The sequence below is a fragment of the Crocodylus siamensis genome, chromosome 5 (assembly GCF_052110815.1).
Source record: "Crocodylus siamensis isolate JL-2025a chromosome 5, ASM5211081v1, whole genome shotgun sequence".
Taxonomy (NCBI): Eukaryota; Metazoa; Chordata; order Crocodylia; family Crocodylidae; genus Crocodylus; species Crocodylus siamensis.
In genome coordinates this window covers 51180549-51199437 of record NC_143399.1, presented here as the reverse complement: position 1 = coordinate 51199437, position 18889 = coordinate 51180549, and the positions used below count along the sequence as shown (strand labels likewise).

Below are 18889 nucleotides of genomic sequence, written 5' to 3'. Positions count from 1 at the left end.
GTATTATAGGAAGTGACAGCTGGGCACATGGCATAAAAAGCATCTCTTTTGTAGTAGATAATAGGATCATTTAAGGGCAACGAAGGCCCAGGAAGCGTCATCTTGATAGGGCAGGATTTCCTCATAGCTAGGAAATCCCTGATGATATTGGTCAAGAACTTCCCAGCACACAAACTAAACAGATGAAAAGAAACAAAGAGCAAAAGCAAATGGAGCTATTAACTCCTGAAAAAAACAAACAATTATTCAAAATATGCATAGGTCTAAAATCGTCACTGACAAAGTACCAGTTAACCCTTCAAGTCAAGACACACCTGGAAGCATGATGGGATTGTAGCTCTGGCACAAAAAATTCAAGAGATATTCCACAGACAGTTATCTACTGCCATGGGAGGAAAAAAAAAAAAAACAGCACCCTTCAAAGTGTTTTTTATATTATGAAAAGGCATACTTCCCTCCATTGTTCAAGCTGAAGGAAGCTTCTTAAAGGATCAGCTTTCACCCTCTAATGAAAGTTGTTCCTATTCTGCTCTGCACAGATTTAAGAAAGGTATCTATCACAACTATCAATTCATTTTGAAAAGTCTTCCAGTTTTTTCAGACCTTCATTATGGAAATGCAAAGCCAGAGCTAACCTAGGACAGTTGATTACTGATAGCAAATTCATTTCTTAACCAGCTTATACTCTGTAATTGTTGAAGCTGCTACTGTGAAAATCAATGAGGACAAGATTTTAATCATCTTCACTCCTCTCCATTCTACTGACCTTTCAAATTAAAAAAACCCCAAAAACGACTGATTAATTTGCAGAGGCATGGTTTACCCACTAGGAAGACAACATAAACAGAAAAGGGTTTAAATAAAGTCATGATATAATCAGAAAAAGTTTACCTCTCAAAAATTTTAAACTACATGACACTTGACACTACATTGTTAGTGATTAAGAACCATTTTGCCTTGTTCTTATTTCTCCTCTCTGCATCCTCAAGCTCTAAGTTGCTACTATGTTTAAATAAAAAGAAAATACTTGTTTTAGGAGAAAATACAATGGTACCTGAAGTTCTAAGACCACTACTCTTTAGTACTGCTGTCAAGGAGTTAATAATGCATGTTAAAAGTCTCAGCTCAAAACTCCCATGTACAAAGGACTTTCAATTCTTATTGTTAATTTTTAAACATTTTGGATTACTAAACAAATTAAGACACATATTTCTAATTTCACTGTATGCCTTTCTGCATTTAATAGTGCACTAGGAACAGTCAATTTCAGTCATCTCCTGCCCTAGAACATCCCAACCTTGCACTAGGTCTGGGAGAAATGCATGTCTTTCTCCAAGTACTGCCAGAGGGAAAGTAGAGGCTGCTCCTTGTGTACAAGGCATTGGGCAAGGATATGCACTTCACCCTAGGCTAAAGTGCCCCAATAGTGAAAACTTTTTCATCAAGGAAGGGGTGAACCACAGCTCATCAATTACTGCAGATACCTGCATTTTATTAGTGATTCTATCCCTCATGGCCCAACTCATGGCCTAACTAGTGGGACTCATCTCAGTCTTGAATCAAATTCAAAATTATGTCTTCACTACTAAATTAAATCAAACTAGCTATAAAGAGAATGCTGTAAAACCTTGTTTACAGCAAGTTGTTCTTAAAGTGCCAAGAAAAAAAAGTTATGACAGATGTGACTAAATCACTTTATTCATATCAAAATATTTTCCTACTGGACAACTCAATTTAAACATTACCAAAACAGGATAAGAACTGGTTCAAGATTTGAGTGTCCTCCCATGAATTTCACTACTGCAAGGACTCTTCCAGAAATATGACCACATATGGGAGCAACTCCAATTAGTCTGCTTAAAAGCTTATTTCCAAATAATACATGATTAGCAACTCCACTCTTGTAACAGTTTCAAAATGTTATGTTAAGCAAGAGGAATATAACATTCAGTGGAGAAATACAGTAACATAGTAATGACTTACATAAGTTTCTTCACATTTTGGTTCCCTCACTGATAACTTGAACAGAAATTTAAACAGATATGTAAGCAGAGGATATATAGCTGAAAGCTGTCATTACCTAGAAATTTGCCACTGACTATGGGCTCATCAATATCAAAGACAGCTGAGCTTCTTTTATATTAATTTATTAAAATAGATACATGTGAACTTGCATAAAAAGCAGTTGAAACCCTTTTATTTTGCCTGTTCCTCAAAGTAACATTTAAATAAGCCATCCTTAAAGCAAACAAAGATTTTTCCAGCTCTTCATATCTTAAAACAGAACCATTTTTTCATTTTTTTAAATAACATTGCTACACTCTACTACAGAATGCAAGACTTTATTAAAGTTATGGCTTTTCTGTGGATCTGGAACCCTTAGACCTTTATATGCTTTAATATAATTTTCTACAAATTCTAGTAGCAACAGATAAGCAATTTACCTGAATAGAAAGTGTTAATTTTGGCAAGTTCTTTCTCACAGGTTTGGAAGAACTTCTCTTCAAACTTGGCAAAATACCTCTTCACCGTGTCTTCATCTGTAACTAAAAGAAAAAAGAAAACAAAAAAAAGGTTATTACAGAAAAAAAGAAAGAGTGGCACGAAATTGCATTCCAGTGTATATCTTGGCTTTTACAAGCAGCTCACAGTCAAAGTTCTGTTCTGAACCACATAACACCTCAAGCTAGCGTGATTAAGGCCTGCCAGTTTTGGAGGCCAATGGCATGCAAGAGAATGATGTGCTAGCCTCATATCTAGCCACCTCTGGGCTTTCCCAATCTGAATGGCCAGATTGTCAACTGGGGACAACCTTTGGTGCAGTCTGGAGAGAGGCTAGAACCTCACACTTCTGGATCTTTAGCAAGACACCATAACTATTACCACAAAAAATCACCCTCCCCTCTAATTAGCAGAATATCTGGCTTAAAAAAAAAAGGCGGGGGGGCGGGGAGAAAAAGCCAAACTCCTTAAGGGCAGACCAGCCTCAATTGACTGAATAGTTGCTACTCTGTCATTCCAAGTCTTTTGTTCCAAACACGTATTTCATGCTTGGCTTCTGAGAGGGCCACACACCTCTGGCGCTTTCACCATTTGTTTTTAATATTTGTATGATAACGTTTTTAAAAAGTCAAAAGTCTTTTTGGACTGAAGTTTTCCAGTATTGAAGATATAGGAAAAAGGAAACCCAAGAGAGTAGTTGTTATACTTGGTGCTACTGTGGCATATGTCCAAATTAATTTCACTTGTTCATCCCCTCCACCTCTGCTATACATCTCATGCACTCTCATTCCTGATCTCTGAACCAATTGTCTGTCAGTGACATCCCGGGAGACAAGACTGCTCTTTTTCCCTTGGGAACATAAGCAGAACCTTGTGTCAGGCCATCCAAAGAAACAAATAAAGGACTGGTTAGAGCTAGGCTGCTACGAGTTTGGTTTACAAATGTATTCCAAATCAGAATGAATCATAAGACATTGTTGCTGATCTCTTTGCAGATAAGGTAAAATTTGCAGAGAAACAGGGCTCGAAAATAGTTAAAAGGACAATATTTCCAGTGTTTCCACTAAATCCTTCATCCCTTTTTTGTATAGTCTAACACAGTCATTTCAGCGTGTGTCATTTTGAAATTGATATACAAATCCTCAGCCCAGAAAATATCACTTAAAAGAACAACTCAACATTTACAACATTTATGCTAAGTCTGCAAGCAAACAACTTATGTTTAAAACAGAAGTGCCAGACTCCTGCAGAGGGCCAAAATGAAATCTTTTACAAGGAACCAGGGGTTGCAGCATGCCTGCCTTCCATGCCACTCAGAGGTTTCTGCTTCTTTCATACTCTTCCTGATTCCTTAGGGTTTGTTTCTATAAAAAACTGAAAGTGACACAGAAAAAAAGTATACAGTCTAAGGCAGTCTTTTGACCCCTTGAGTTTGGATCGGGCTTTGTGTGTTGGGGCTGGGCCCTGTGCCACCCTATCCAGCCTGCAGTGCCACCACTTGCTCACAGCCAAGTTTTCAGACCCATAGAGAGCCCCACAGACTAGATATGGCAGTGCCAGGGACTGGATCTGGCCTGTGGATTAAGCATCCCGGTCTAGTGTTCTGTATATTCCCCATACTCTTCTCAGTTTTCTTCCTACACTTTTACTATTATGACACTTCTCTCTTTGGGCACTTGTAAACATGCTCCAGGGGTGGGGAGGGTGCTTTAATTAGAGTGGCTCCAAGAGAGACTAACACACATTAGGCACTAATCCTAAATGTACATATATTGAATTGTATCATTTCAAAGAGAAGGTAGTGTGTTGTTGAGCCTTAACATAATGCATTTCCATATTTCATTTGGTTTGATTTTTTAAATTTACCTTTAATTCCTAAATAAGAAGTGATATTACTCTGCATTAAGTGAAATGGGGGAAAAGTATATCTCATTTCTTAAGTTCTTTAGGGTTTGTTTACATAAATTCAAAGAGAAAGAAACTATGAAGGTGTGCATAAGTAAACATTTATTATGAATCTTTTAAAAATGTAAATGCCATATTTACCTGAATCCAAGATTACTTTACATTTAAGATGGCACAACAATAATGATATTCTAGACATGGAACATTTATAAATTTGTTACAGTTTTGCATGTATAGAATCTAGTTATTGGAGGGTCATCTTAAATTCTCCCCCCTCCACAAATGCAGCAGGGCAAGTAGTGGCAGGGGCAGACAACAGGGGAATCAAATGGCTTGACCCCTGCCCTTTGCCCTCCCATACTGTGCCCCTGCCACCTGTTTCCCCTCTCCCACCACATGCCCCACCCAGATGCCTGTAGGCCCTGGCACCTGCCCCGCTAACACTTGACCCCTACAGTTGGCCCCCTCCTCTCTGCTCCCTTGCTGGAGCTCCAGCAGAGACTGCAGGCATCTGCCTGGCTTTGTCACTGCTAAGCACAGATTATTCCCCTCACCCTCTGCTTTATACCTCTCAGCATTAGATAGCAGACTACATGCTGGCTATAGTTGTGCCGTGGGATATGACAAATGCAGACAGGCTTTTTGGAGTCAATCAACAGGTAGCTGGTAATGTCCTTCCTTGGAAAAGCTGTTTAAGAAGAGCTTGAACTGATGGAGAGAGGCTTTGTTTTCTTAATGGGCTGACAAACACTGAGTTAGAGGTGGTAAACTTTCCCTACTGAGCTGCTGGGTTGCAAAACATCAAAGCGTCCTGGAGCCTGGCCATGCCCCCCCCCCCCCAAGCACAGCACTGTAGAAAAGAGGGAAGGCTGCTCCAGCACCCTTGGCTTCTACCCTGAGCCACTGCAGGCATGTGCCTGAATTTTTTCAATCCAGAGGGGATGTCTGTAGCTAAGGACAAACATTTAAAAAGCCTGATCTTGAATTGATTCAATCTTTGCAGGTTAGTCTAACCTGGCTAGGCTAAATCAGTTTTGTAACCAGACAGACATCCCAGAAATGCAGGCACATGCCTGCAGTGGCTCAGTCTAGAAGCTGGGGGGTGCTAAAGTAGCCCTCCCTTCCTCCCACAGCATGGAGCTGAGTGGGGCATAACAGGAGATCTGATTAGCCTAGCAGGAAATTGATAACAGTGTTTATCCCCCAAATAAGAAAACAACAGAGGGCCATTACCACCTACTTGTTGATTCTGCCTGTTGATTCAGGACACACCAGCCAGCATGTGGCTTGCTAGCTAATATACAGACACCTCCTCAGCAACGCAGAGAGGAGGGGGGAATTCCTGCTTAGCAGAGAGTGGTGAGGGGAGGGGGGAAGCAACCTGCAGTCTGTGCTGAGCTGCAGCCAGGGAGCAGAGGGGAGGGGCCAGCCCTGCTATGGAGCAGAGAGCCCCACCCAGCCCAGAGAGCATGCCAGGATGCTGGGGGTATCTGGTTCATCTTAAAACTAGCAAGGGGTCTGGGACAGACGTTGCATAAACCAGTTTGAGCCAAATCAGTTAAGTCTGATACTACATTCAACCAGGTTTATCTCAGGCCAGTTTCAGCCATTCTCAAACTGGTTTATGCTCACTGACCATCTGTTCTGTTACAGGATTAAACCACTTTCTGATCACTTAAATCACTTTATGTGTAACATCGTCTCTAACTTGTGTGGTTACAAACTGGTTTAGCCTAGCCAAGTTAGACTAACCTGCAAAGACTGAATCAATTCAGGCTCAGGCTTTTTGAATGTCTGTCCCTAGCCCAGGGGGGCAGGCAGCACCTGCTGGTTCAGCTCTGAGCCACCTGCCCCACCCCCCGGCTTGTACTCAAATCCAAGGCAAGGTGCTCTCCTTGCTCCCCAACCAAGTTAAATGAAGAAAAATCCATGTCTTGGATTCAAGTAAATACAGGAGTGGAGAAGGGGGAAAGAGGGAGAACAATCCAGTGGTACTAAATATTTACACACTCTACCACCTTAACCAAAGCTTCTGAATTCCTTCCTGGATTATGTATGGATTCCAGTTAGGATTTATACACTCAGAATCCTGGCTCTGATGGGCCTAGAAGAGCCACTATTTAAAATACTTTATAGTTCACTGTATAGTAATGTTTGGCCACAGTCAAATAGTGGAAGTAAGGCGGTAAGTCACGCGTAACAAAAGGATTTAACTACTGCGGTAAAACCACCACTGAGTAAATGTGTGTAACTTCAGAGAACTGGTTCACTAGTTAGTTCTTCAAGACTGAACTGGGTTTTAGTTTCAAAGAATTCTGCAAAGCAAGTCAAGTTATTAAACTGCAGTCACTAGAATTATCAAAGTTCAAATTTTCTGACCAGAACAGGCAGACTTTTAATCTATTATACTCAAGGCACAAAAGGTATATGTAATTTGACTACAAAAATTAGCTCTGTTTTTTGGTTTCCACCTCTTTAATGTTTAGTTTAAATTAAACTAGCCAAACCTGAGTCAGGCACACAAATGTCTTTACTGCTCTCTACATGCATTTTTTTTTTATTTGAATGTAAGCTGTAAAAATGTAGAACAACTTGACAGTTGCTAACAACCAGCAGAGGGAAACAAACTTTGAAAATAAAGCTATGGGTGAGATTCTAAAAACCTTTGTCATCAAGAAACCGAGTCTGAATTTGGATATTCAAAACAGGATCACATCAAAAGAAAGAAAAGTTATACAAAAGCCACTCAAACCCTTACCCACTGTTAAACATTTTCCTGTAAACAGAATTTCGCGAGCTGACTACAGTAGATGCCAGCATCTCAAAATCAGAATCCCTCTGAACAAAAGATTTCCCTGCAGTTCAGTTTTCACTACAGCTCAATAACTGAGCTTCAATAACAAACTAATGGTGCCCAAGGCTATTCCTCTCCTCCCCCTACCCTCGACCTCAGCTAAACCAGGACATGGTTTTCTGCCATGTGAAAGCCAGGATGCCAGAAGGCTGGCCTTGGGTTAAGAAGCTCCATGACAACAAAAACTGTTTTTAGAAGATACCTAGCTACAGAGTCCAAGAAGGACCAGGGGCAGCTTTACCCTTTGTCTGACCCTTTGGTGCTGCCATGGAAAGGATTGCTAAGAAGAAAGTCTGATCAATACTGTAGCCTTTCAGTCATACCCTCCTTCCAGCTTTCTGATGAAAGAGTGGATATTTTCTAGAAATGAATTTGTGATTTCCCTGTTACTGATGCAAAATGATACACTAAGAAGAAAATATCCTTATTCTTGCTTGTAAACCAACTGGAGAAAGAGAACTCTTACATTTCTCAGTTTCTGTTTAGAATTGACCCGAAAATAAGTCTATTTAAATAGTAAGGTGAAACCCGCACAAAGGGTACTATGCAAGTTAAAAATTTGCAGTGCATTCATAAGCAATTAGTTATCCACCCCCACCCCCCCCATCTCCCTGGCAGCTGTACTATAATTATTATACCAACAAATTTGGAGAGTTGTTAGTCACAATAAAGCTTCTCTTCCTTGAAGAAAAAAGCAATTAGATTTTTTTTTAAATCCCTACCAACCTGACGTTTAATGACAAGCTATTTAAAATCTCCTGAACTAAATAGCCTAATCCAAAACAAATTTTTCTTTACAAACAATTGAGAATTAATTCAGAGAATCCCTGCACATTAGCTAAAGCAGGGATCAGCAACAAAAGCCATGCAAGCTGGCCTGCACAGCCACAGGGCTTTTCCTGTGCCCATCCCTATGCTGGGGCTGAACAGCAAAGGCCACAGAGCTAGGAACTGTGCCTGTGTCACTGCCGCCTCTTCCCTGTCTGCCCATGCTCCCCAAAGCTGCAGTGCAAGCACAGCTTTCAGCCAGGAGGAGTGCTGTGCTAGGGCCAGGCTGGGTAATGAGGAGGGGCAAGGGCAGGTGCAGAGACAAGGGCTGGGGCAGTGTAGCAACATCCAGCTCCTTGGTCCCAGGAGAGCTCCCTTCCAGGTGGAAGCTATGCTCACACTGCAGCCAAGGACTGGGGCCAGGGAGAAGCAGCAGCAATGCCCAGCCACAGAGGAGTCGTGCCAGGGCATAGGAAGCTGCTTCCACGCTGTTTTCTGTCCCTATCCCCCTCCTTTACTTAGCCCAACCCCAGTGCAGCTCCCTCCCACCAAAAGATATATTTGCACTCAGCCCGAGAACAGATTTCATCAACATTAGGAACCTCAGAAGATCATCGAGTCCAGCCCCCCACCCGAAGCGCAGGAAGTCAGCTGGGGTCATAGGATCCCAGCAAGATAAGCATCCAATTTACTCCTGAAGGTGTTCCATATAGGTGCTTGAACCACCTCCAATGGCAGGCTATTCCAGACCTTGGGGGCTCAGACAGTAAAGAAATTCTTCCTTATGTCCAGCCTGAAATGGTCTTGCAGTAGTTTATAACCGTTCGACCTCGTCATCCCTTGGGGCGCTCTGGTGAACAAACGTTCCCCCAGATACTGGTGGTCAGGGGCCTGGGAGAAGCAGTGGGGGTGCAAGTGCAGCCGCCAGCTGTGTGGCTCCAGTACAGATGTAGAGAACGCTTCCCCACATGCCCATAGTGAGCTGCAACAGCCACCCGGCTTGCATCAGACTGAAGCCAGATTGCTCTGCCTTGCATCTTGAAAAAGGTCGCCGGCCTCTGAGCTAAAGGAGAGAAAAGGATAGGCTGTCCCACTAGAAGTTTTATATCCAATTACAAAAAAAAAAGAAGTCAGACCCAAATTGAGACATTTTTAATGCTTTAAAATCTCACTGCAGCAGGTAACTCCAAGTTTTTAATAGCATTGCTGACATAAGCTATGTGAACTATCCAAAGACAATGGTAGTTTGTGCTTACCTTCTTGCTAACTGAAATAGCTAAATAGGGCATGTCCACACATGCAGGCACGCACACTTGTAGCAGCTCAAATAGGAGCGGCACAAATTTAAGCCTGGGATTTTTGCCTCAGCGCACGTGCCCAGACGTGCACTTTGGTGTGGGGCAAGTTGTGCCACTTGGGGCAAAATAACCCTGCCCAGCTCCTCCTGATCTGCAGCCAGGAAGAACTAGACCCTGCTGCTTGCCAGCAGTATAAAAACCCGCCCTGGTGAGCAGCTCAGGGCTACTTCCTCTCAGGAGCTTCTGAGGCCTGGCCAATTGGTATCTGGGACACTACCCCTTGTGCCAGCTGGACTGCTGAAGCAGCCCTAACTTGGAGTGGCCCCTTCCTCCTGTTCCCACTACAGTAGTCTGGCAGCGGGGGCTGCTGCCTAGCTGTTAGCTGCTGCCACCTGCGACAGCATCCACCCCCTTGGATCTGCAGCCCCATGGCTCCACGCCTGCCAGATGGGGTGACCCCACTCTGCCATCTAGGCAGCTATTGCCCAGAAGATGTGCTTCTTGCAGTGGCCCGCTTTGAACTGGCCAGGTGTGTCCTCTTGGTCCCAAACGGCCAAGAGGTCAGCCACCTCGTCTGCCCCCGAGTTGCGTCCCCAGTGCTGACCCATGACAAGCTCCTCTGCTCAGGTCTTGACACTTGTCTCACCAGCAGAGTTTCTAGTGATCCCCATTTAAAAATTGCAAATTCGCTGATAAGAAACCCAAACTCTCTCATTAAAATACCCAAAATAGTGTTATTTTGCTATTAAAATGAAATGTCACAGTATATAGAGAGATCAGCTAGGAAATGTTTTATAGATATATATACAAGTTTAAAGCAATTTGGAAGCCTACCAGTGCCTCTATCATCATAATAAAATAAATTTTAAATATATATATGCTTTGGCATTTACTTTTGGCTTTTGTGTCATAGAAAAATCAGAGCTGACCCTACACCCATCCATAATCAGTGCGTGGGGGGGTCACATTCCCCCCCCCAAAGAGTGCTGGTGGCCCCCCAACAGCGAGCTCTCCAGCTCCATGGAGACTGCTAGCCACTGGGAGACCCCCTCCAGTTGCTGGCTGGCCGCTAGGGGGGCCCTTCTCCCTGGTCATGCCCCACTGGTGCCCCCCCAGACTTGGGAGGTACCATTCCCCATGCCCCTTTGCTCACCAGGATCTGCAGTACTGAGCAGCACTGATATGCCAGTGCTCTGCTCCTGCCCTTGTCCCTCACTCTCAACCCACAGCTTGGCCCCTGCCCCAGTCTCCTCATTCCTGACCCACAGGGCCAGGTATGTGGGTTAAGGGTTTGTGGGGTTGGCAGGGCAATCGTGGGGGGCTGCTCAGGAGGGGTGGGTCTCCTGACTCCTGAAGAGCACAACCCCCCCTGCACAGCTCACGGACTGTTCCACACCCCCCCCCCCAAGAGCCACAGCCCCACAAAGGCCACAGCCCCTCCACAGCAGCAGTGCCTGTTGGGGTGCTAGGGCCCTCCTAGAACAGCTCTCCCTGTGCAGCATCGGGCAGCATGGCACAGCCCCGGCCGCTTGGCAGCTGATGCTGCCTACATCCCATTGAATGGCATGGTACTGTGCACCTTCGGGCAGTTCAGGGCTGCTAAGGCTGTCAGCCGGGGCCCTGTGGCATTCATGGGGACCATGCGTCATGGCAGGCCCCACACACCATGCACTGCATGCACATGACATCCCGAGTGGCCCACAACTGCCCAAAAGTACATGGTGCCATGCCACACCACACTAGGCCCACATGATGGGGGCACAGGCAGTGCCAGGGCCGAGCCATGCTGCCCAATGATGCATGGGGGGCTGTGCTAGGAGAGCCACAACAGCCCCTGCTGTTAGGTAGGTAGGGGGCGAGGGAAGCTGTGGGCCATTAGGTAGGTGGGGGGCAAGGGAAGCTGTGGGCCATGCAGGGGGCAGGCTGGGGGCCCACCCCTCACAAGCACCGCCCCCCACACAGTCCCCTGCACCCACACAGCCCCAGCTCCAGTCCCTCCCACACCCAGTCTCTTCTTACCTGGGTATGGAACCCTAGGCCAGGTCCCTGCAGCCTGCACCACTCCTTGCCCTGCACATAGCTTTAGAGACACTCTGGCTGGCTACCAGAGCATCTCTTTAGAGGACCTGAGCCTCCAGTTGCCTCAGGGCAGTCTTGGACTGTGCCCTGCCCCACTGTTTTTCTGTGGGTTTTGGTTTTGCTTTTGATACCTGGATATCCAGGTATCGAATTTTGAACCCTTGCTGCACATTTGCACCACAGGAAACGTTTTTTCCATCCCAGTGTGCTTCTTGCCACATCTCAAATGGGTTTAAGACGTAGCAAGAGGCATGTGTGGGCTCATCTGGATGCACCCATAGAGTCTGAAATACTTCACAGGTCATTTCAATTCAGTGGTTTATAAGCAAACCTGCGAAAATATGTTCTAACATTTTTAAGCTATCATTTAGAATAGAAGACCAGTTTTCCAGTTGTCAGGATAATGAAAACTATACCTGGGCTCACATTTTCTGGATCAAGTGACACAAAATGTTGTCTGCAGACTCTAGGATTCAACTGCCAGCTAAAGCTCTTGGAGGCGTAACTGACCCATTCATTTAAATGGGGTTACAGCTAAATTTAAACATGAAAATGTAAAGCTTGCAAGTCACTGTAGTGGAAACATTCAGCTAACTCATAGTCCCAAGTGTCTGCAAAGGTGACAGAACAATGCCCCACCAACCTGTCAGCTTCCAGATTCCCCCCAGCAGCTCTACAACGTAGTTATGATCTGTCAATACAAAGTTCCTACAAGTTCCTATCCAAAAGTGAAAAAAAAAACTATATTATAAAAACAAAAAAATGTGAAGATGTGAAGGCAAACACACAACAAGGAAATGTAAGAATTAAGGTTGTCTATAAATCTCTGATGTGTCCTCCTAGTTTGTGTTTTCACTATGAAAGCCTTCAGTTACAAATAGTATTTTTTCCCCCACAGGCCATTGTTTCCTTCAGGGCACAGAATTACAATTCACATAACTATATTATTCCAAGTCATTGTTCATTCCTTCTGCCAGATCAGTAATAAATTTATTAAGCATTACAGAACTCTATACAGAAACCGGCAGCATTTTAAATTTTGCCATTATGAAAATTTACCATTTTTCATCCATCTCTTAGCTAGTTTCTGATCCAAGATTGTACTTTCTCTTGTACCACAACTACCTATTTTATTTAATAGCGTCTCACATGGGACAGGCTCTCAAAGACCATATTTTCACACAAACATGCACTTTCCCCCCGAAAATCAGCATTTTCCAAAAATGCATTATAAAGCAAGAAAACATGGTAATGGCAGTTTCTGTATCACAAGCCTCTGCTGGGCAGGGGAGTGGAAGTAATCTGTGCATACTCCCCAAGGAGCAGCACAAGTACCTGGGGCTCTTTAGCCGCTGCTACTCACTTACTTATTGCTACTTACCAGTATTTTAAAGGAATTTCTTTTTTTCCTTACTCTGCTTTCTAAAAACAAGGTGCATATCTTATTCTGAGGCACGCTGATAAATTGTATTTTCTCACAAACAACAGATTTCACTACTATTAAAACAGCTAGTTAATATTACAAAAGTTACCTATAAAACAGCTGACATAAAAGTATCTTAACTTTTCAGGTAACAGGACAGAGCCTAATCTTCAGCTGACTCACTCTCCCTTTCATGCTCAGTTAAAGCTGAAACCTTAGCTGTGGCTGAAGTCTGGTCTCCATGGGCGTATCCATCATTCTGAAAGCAGCTAAATAGTCTCCAAGGCTGTGAAAGAAAGAGAAGGGGCCAGGAGCACCTAGCAAACCACCAAATGCTACTAATCAAGCTAACCTTTCTTAGGACAACATCAAAAAGGACAGACTATCCTTAACACCTCTGAAGTGAAGAACAATGAGCCATTATGTCAACTGATACCCTCAGCTGCCTAAACAGCAACAGCTGGCACACTTTGGAGCAAGAATCAATGCAGGGTGCTTCTACCAGTCAGACAAGCAACTTCATCACTTAGTACACATACTCCAATGGGGGGAGGCTAATTTTAGGGGGAAAGGTGTGTGTTGCACATGGGAAAATGTTACTTTGGAATCTTCTGCACCAAATACAAAACGGAGCTCCTTGAACTAAGGCCATGAGAATCACAGTAGAATTGTAGTTTTAAGCAACAGTTTACAACATTGAGTTCTACTGGGCCAGCCTTCCTTACTGAACTTGATCAATACCCAAGTAACATAACCCACCCAATTCGCCTACTATTAGCACGCTAGCACAAGTCAATTTTTACACTCTGGTTATTAAATTATTGTTTGCTTAAAGGAAATAAGCTGTACGTTAGTGGAAAATGAGCCTGCTAATGTCTGCACAGGAGAAAAAAAAAATGTAGATCAGCAGCTCCTTCTATAGTCTGAGACTGAGTGAAAAAGTATGTACAAGAAGCCATATAACTTAAAAACCCAGACAGACAGCTTTCTGCTCTCACCATTCTGGCTCTTGAACAAATATTGATCTATCCTTCTCCAAGCAATCCAATATTCTGAAGCAAAAGTGTTCACACACTTTGGAGATGTATCCTACTAAATATACAACATGAAAGAAACGTAAAAGTATTCCATGCTTTGATGTAGCAAAGTTCAGGAATAAAAGTGCATATTTTAAAGCTAGTCTTCTCACTGACTAAAAATGGAGCCTTGGAATTATTTATTAAAAATAATATAATTTGTAACCAAGGAAAAGGCTGCATTTTGGCTTACAGCACAGGAAGGAACATTGTGGAGAATTTTTTATTTGGTTCAAGTCCTATTGTCCTCACAATAGATAAACAAGAATTAATTACATTATCTCATTATAACTATGAAGACACATTGATTTTTTTTTTTTTGGATAATTTTAGATGGCTCCAAAAAAGAAGTTTTGCACAAAAACATTTAAACATTTATCCTCACAGGTCACAATCTTCCCCAATGGCAATACGCATGCTAGTGGTGCTAGAGTCTAGTAGTTTATAGCAGAGATGAACAGGTGGCATGATTTCCAAGCTTCAACATGTACTTGAGAGAGAGAGATATCACTTCTCATGGTTCAGCAGTTTCAGCCTTAAATGAGACATTAAGAGCGAGTAAGTACTGAAAGCTCACAACTTAACCAACAGAATGCAAGATGCAACTAAGCAGTACCCTGACTGAACTCTAAATGTTGGTGTTTATGCGGAGCATCTATGAACTAATGTAATATTACAAAAGAAATATTAGCCTAACCCCCACTCCCCCCCCCAAATGTGCCTCAGAGTTTCCACTTTCTCTGACAGGCATCAGCAACATAATGGGTATAGTCATTTTTGCAACCTTTTAACAGTTGCAGATGATTACATTATTCTACTCTACAACTCTTTAAACTTGACACATAGCTAGTGCTAAACAATCCTGTTAACTAAGGCTACACACATTAGCTTCAACTGATGCAGCCACTAAAAATGCTTGCGGTTACAGTGTCAGAATATATTGATATGTATAAATCATAATATGCTGTTAGTTATGCATATTCTTTGTTGAGTAGGTAAAAAGACTACATCTATACTCTTCACTATTAAAAGGGAAAAGATTAAAGAACAAAGACAATTTGGCCTGAAAGACTTAAATTAAAAAAAACCTACATTCTCCACCTTGCAAACCAGAATCAGAACACAAAAAAAAAATATATCACTAAACCAGAAGCAAAACTATTTTCTTCTCCTAGTTTCAAGCTGATTTTTTCCTAGAGCTTATTCTTCCACCCCCTACCCTAGTCTCCTGACCATGAAATAAGTGACCTCCAAAATCCACAGCAAAAGGCCAGATTTTATCTCATTAATGGTGGACACAAACACAAGATGCTCTGTAAGAACCTTGCTTTGATAAGAGGGCACATCTGTATGTTCCAACTTTCAATTAATTATTCTCTATTTTTTCCCTTCTTAAATAGCTACTTAGCTTAACACGAGACTCTCAAATTCATTTTCCTCATTCTTTCCTTCATCATGTTATTGTCCTGGATAGCAGGAACTTACACATTTCCCACACTGGAATGAAAACAGATTTAATGTCATCACTACAGAACTGGGTAGGCAGCAAGCTAACATTTCTTGTCCAAATGCTCTACAAAGCACATTTGTGAACCAAATCCTCCTTGCGATTTCTCTTGGAGGAGTTTTGTTATTTTCAGTCTAGCTCTGTATACTCAGCTATACCTTGAAACCAAATATGCACCACGTATCGAAATGGTAGCAACTACAAATTGTAATAGTAATAGTTGGACCCAAACTGTTATTTGGCACAACAAATTGGCACACTATGACCCCTCTCGTTCTGCCTCAGAAATTCAGATACAACGTATTTACACACATGCTAGAACAGGGTTCAAAAGCTCTTCTAATCTTACAAGTTTATATTCTTCCTTTTTAGAGTGCCTGTTTTCCTCTGATCATAGACACGGAGATAATAGAAAGACAAACTGGTTGAATTCCTTAACCTCTTTCCCATGCTCACCCAGTCCACCCAATTCATTATAGAACTGTTTAGCAAGGCAATTACCTCTAACTGGAGTTACTTGAATTCGGTGCCATACAGAGTAGGGGCATGTGAAGAGGGCCATACTCAATTTGGACTCGGCCCAATTTGGAGGACAGAGATTCGATTCGCTGATTTGGATCACTGTCCCAATACAATTCAGCTGAATCTGAAGATTCAATTCTCATTTGGAGAATCAGCGATTCAGTCATAGACACAGTTTTATATGTTTTTCTACATGCCACAAGGTAACAGATGCAGCTCGTGAATACAGAGATGGTGGGGCAGATGGAGAGTCCCACAGGAGGTCCCCCCGCGTGCTCAGTGGCAGACTCAGAAGTGGACAAAATGTACTTTTGGTCCACTTCTGGGTCCATTGCAGAGCACACTGGGGACTCCCCCATGATCCCATAGGATGCTCTATCCACCCCACCATCTCAGTGTTCATGAGCAGCCTGCTATCTTGAGGTATGTAGAAAAAAAACAAACACATAAAGCTGCAACTATGTCCGAATCGCCGAATCTCTCCAAATCAAATCAGAGACTTTCAATTCGATTCGGAGGGATTAATGGGTCTCTTGACTCGATTCAGTTTTGGAGATTTGACCGCCCAGTTGGACCAAATCTCCTCCGAATCGAATCAACACCTGAAGCTTCGCACAGCCCTAATACAGATACTTGGAAGAATGGGCTGTTTTATAACTGATTGAGTAATATCAGAGTAACGGTTCTCTGTAGGGGAGAAAGTTACTTTTACCCAGCACACGTTCCAAGGGAACAAATGTGAAGAGTCTACTGAAATATCCTTCTGAGAAGATAAGCAAGCATCTCCAACCTTTTGGAAGATTTCTTTATCTACTTTCATCCTAACTACCCCCAGCTTTGACATTATGTTAACCTTATGAGATTTGTTTGAATTCTGCAGCTTGTCAAAACTAAAACTTTAAATTTTACTTTTCTACTTCCACTCCTCTTCTCCATGCATGTCAATTATGTGGATGTGATGCTTAACATGTGCACAACACTGCCTTCTTAGTATTCATTATTCCAGGCCCATACAGTGCTTTTAAAAACAGGTGAAAATAAAATTATTTTAAATATTAGGAATCATCCAGCAGCGTTATGGGGGTAAAAAAGATGGGAGAAAGACCACATGGTAAGGTAGTGGGAAATCTTAAGTAAACCATCTTCACAACAATCCTAAAATAGCATCAGGAAGTCACACTGCTGAAAACATGACAGTGATGGGATCAAGTGAAATTTTCAGTGCCTAAGCCTCCATTTTTTTAAAAAAGGATGAATTCTGTGCTTAAGAAGGTGTTCTATTTATCTGTACTAGAAATGACAGATGTAAGTGTCAACAGAACAGATAAAGCCATGCTTACAGCTGAAAGTTTTGTATTGCCTGTTACACTATGTGCCTTTGGATTACTCCAAAAAGACTACAGAGACTGGAGTTTGTTATTCAGTTGGAGTTGAAATGATCCACTCACTCAAGTTAGAACAGGAACAAACACTCTAGTCTAGATATACCCTTTGCATGGGTGGATCTAAGATTTTGAACAGGGAGGAACAGATAGCGAAGTGTATCATTACATACAAAAATAACACATATCTTTCTCCAATTAAAAATAAACTAGAAGCTTTATTAATATGCTGGGAGCCTCAGGTTGTATTAGTCAGTTTAAGATTGAAACAAAACCAAATATAACTGCATTGGAATGAGCTGAAAATAGTCTGCAGGGCTGTGAAATAGGAGGTTCCTTGCCAGGAGCAGCTAATAGACAGTATAATTGCAGAACAAAAGATAGCTTCATTGTTGGAACATCAAAACCACTGAAAAGAAAAAAGGGTCATTAACACCTGTGGAATAAAGAGTTTAGAAGGGATCCCGCAGATGGTAACGCGCCATGAATTTAAGTGACTCTCTCAGCAATGCCCGACTAAAATGCTGCTATTACTGCCAGGCAGTTGGTTTTAAACTTTAGATGGTCCAGGAATCAAAAGGAGGTACAAGTGTACCAGTGCATCCCCTCCTCCCCCCCAGCCCCAATCCATCCCTGAACCTTTGTATTTTTTCAGTGCCAATGAATAACCAAATGACACAAGGAAACACTGCTCAAGTTTCAACAGGCTTCCCAGATAGGCTTTGACTAGGAAAGTACCAGATAGTACAACATACCAACACCTCTCTCAAGTTCCAAACTTCACCTCCAGCATCACAGCTATCATTTAGAAGCATCACCAGAAGGCATGGTTCCAAAAAAAAAATCTCAAAACCACAAACAGAGTATAACTAATGCAAAGTGGAACAATACATCTAAAAAGGTCTGACCTGCCCCATTAATCTTCATGAGCTATTAATGTGATCGCAATATAATGAGTACTGCTGGTTCTCAGATCCACTGTTTACTCTGATGATGGCAAAAGGCATCACTCTTGTCACCTCTGTGCACAGAAATTATTATGGCACTTATTATTAAGGCCAAGGAAACAGACGTCCATGACCCCAGTCAAGCCACAAATACCCAAAATGTGTGTCTGCAACAAAGATGTTATTCATTTGTGCTGCTATTTTACAGCAGATGTCTATTTGCTTTGTGGTGGAATAGTGCAGGCAGTCTGGAGCTGCCCACATGCTCCAGACAGTACAGGCAGCTGCTCTGGGGCCACCCTGATCCTAAACACCCTAAGAATTCCCATTTCATTTGATGAGGTCTGTTTCTAGTCTAAGTGACATTTGGAACACACCGCCATCTCCCTCCTCAATGAAAAGCTAGCCAGGCCTGAAGGCTCTGGGTAAGCAAACCAAGTGCACTTGCATGGTGATAATTCAACATCTACACAATACATTTCAATCTGTTTTCAATTTTTGGCAATTCATAGGTATAAATTATCCTATGGACATGGCATGAAATAATTCTGCCATTTTTTGCTTCCAATTTGATCATTCTACAACATAGGAAGAAAGAAAGAAATAAAAAACCCTTCTAGAAAAAA

The 18889-nt window shown here is 42.5% G+C and overlaps 1 protein-coding gene across 1 annotated transcript in view; it reads right to left on the bottom strand.

Moving 5' to 3' along the window:
• XPR1 (xenotropic and polytropic retrovirus receptor 1) overlaps nt 1-18889 on the bottom strand; it is a 207051-nt gene that overhangs the window by 71697 nt on the left and 116465 nt on the right. The window contains exon 3 of the mRNA XM_090047853.1: nt 2445-2546. Coding sequence (XP_089903979.1) covers nt 2445-2546 — 102 coding nt within the window. The remainder of the gene's footprint in view (nt 1-2444; nt 2547-18889) is intronic.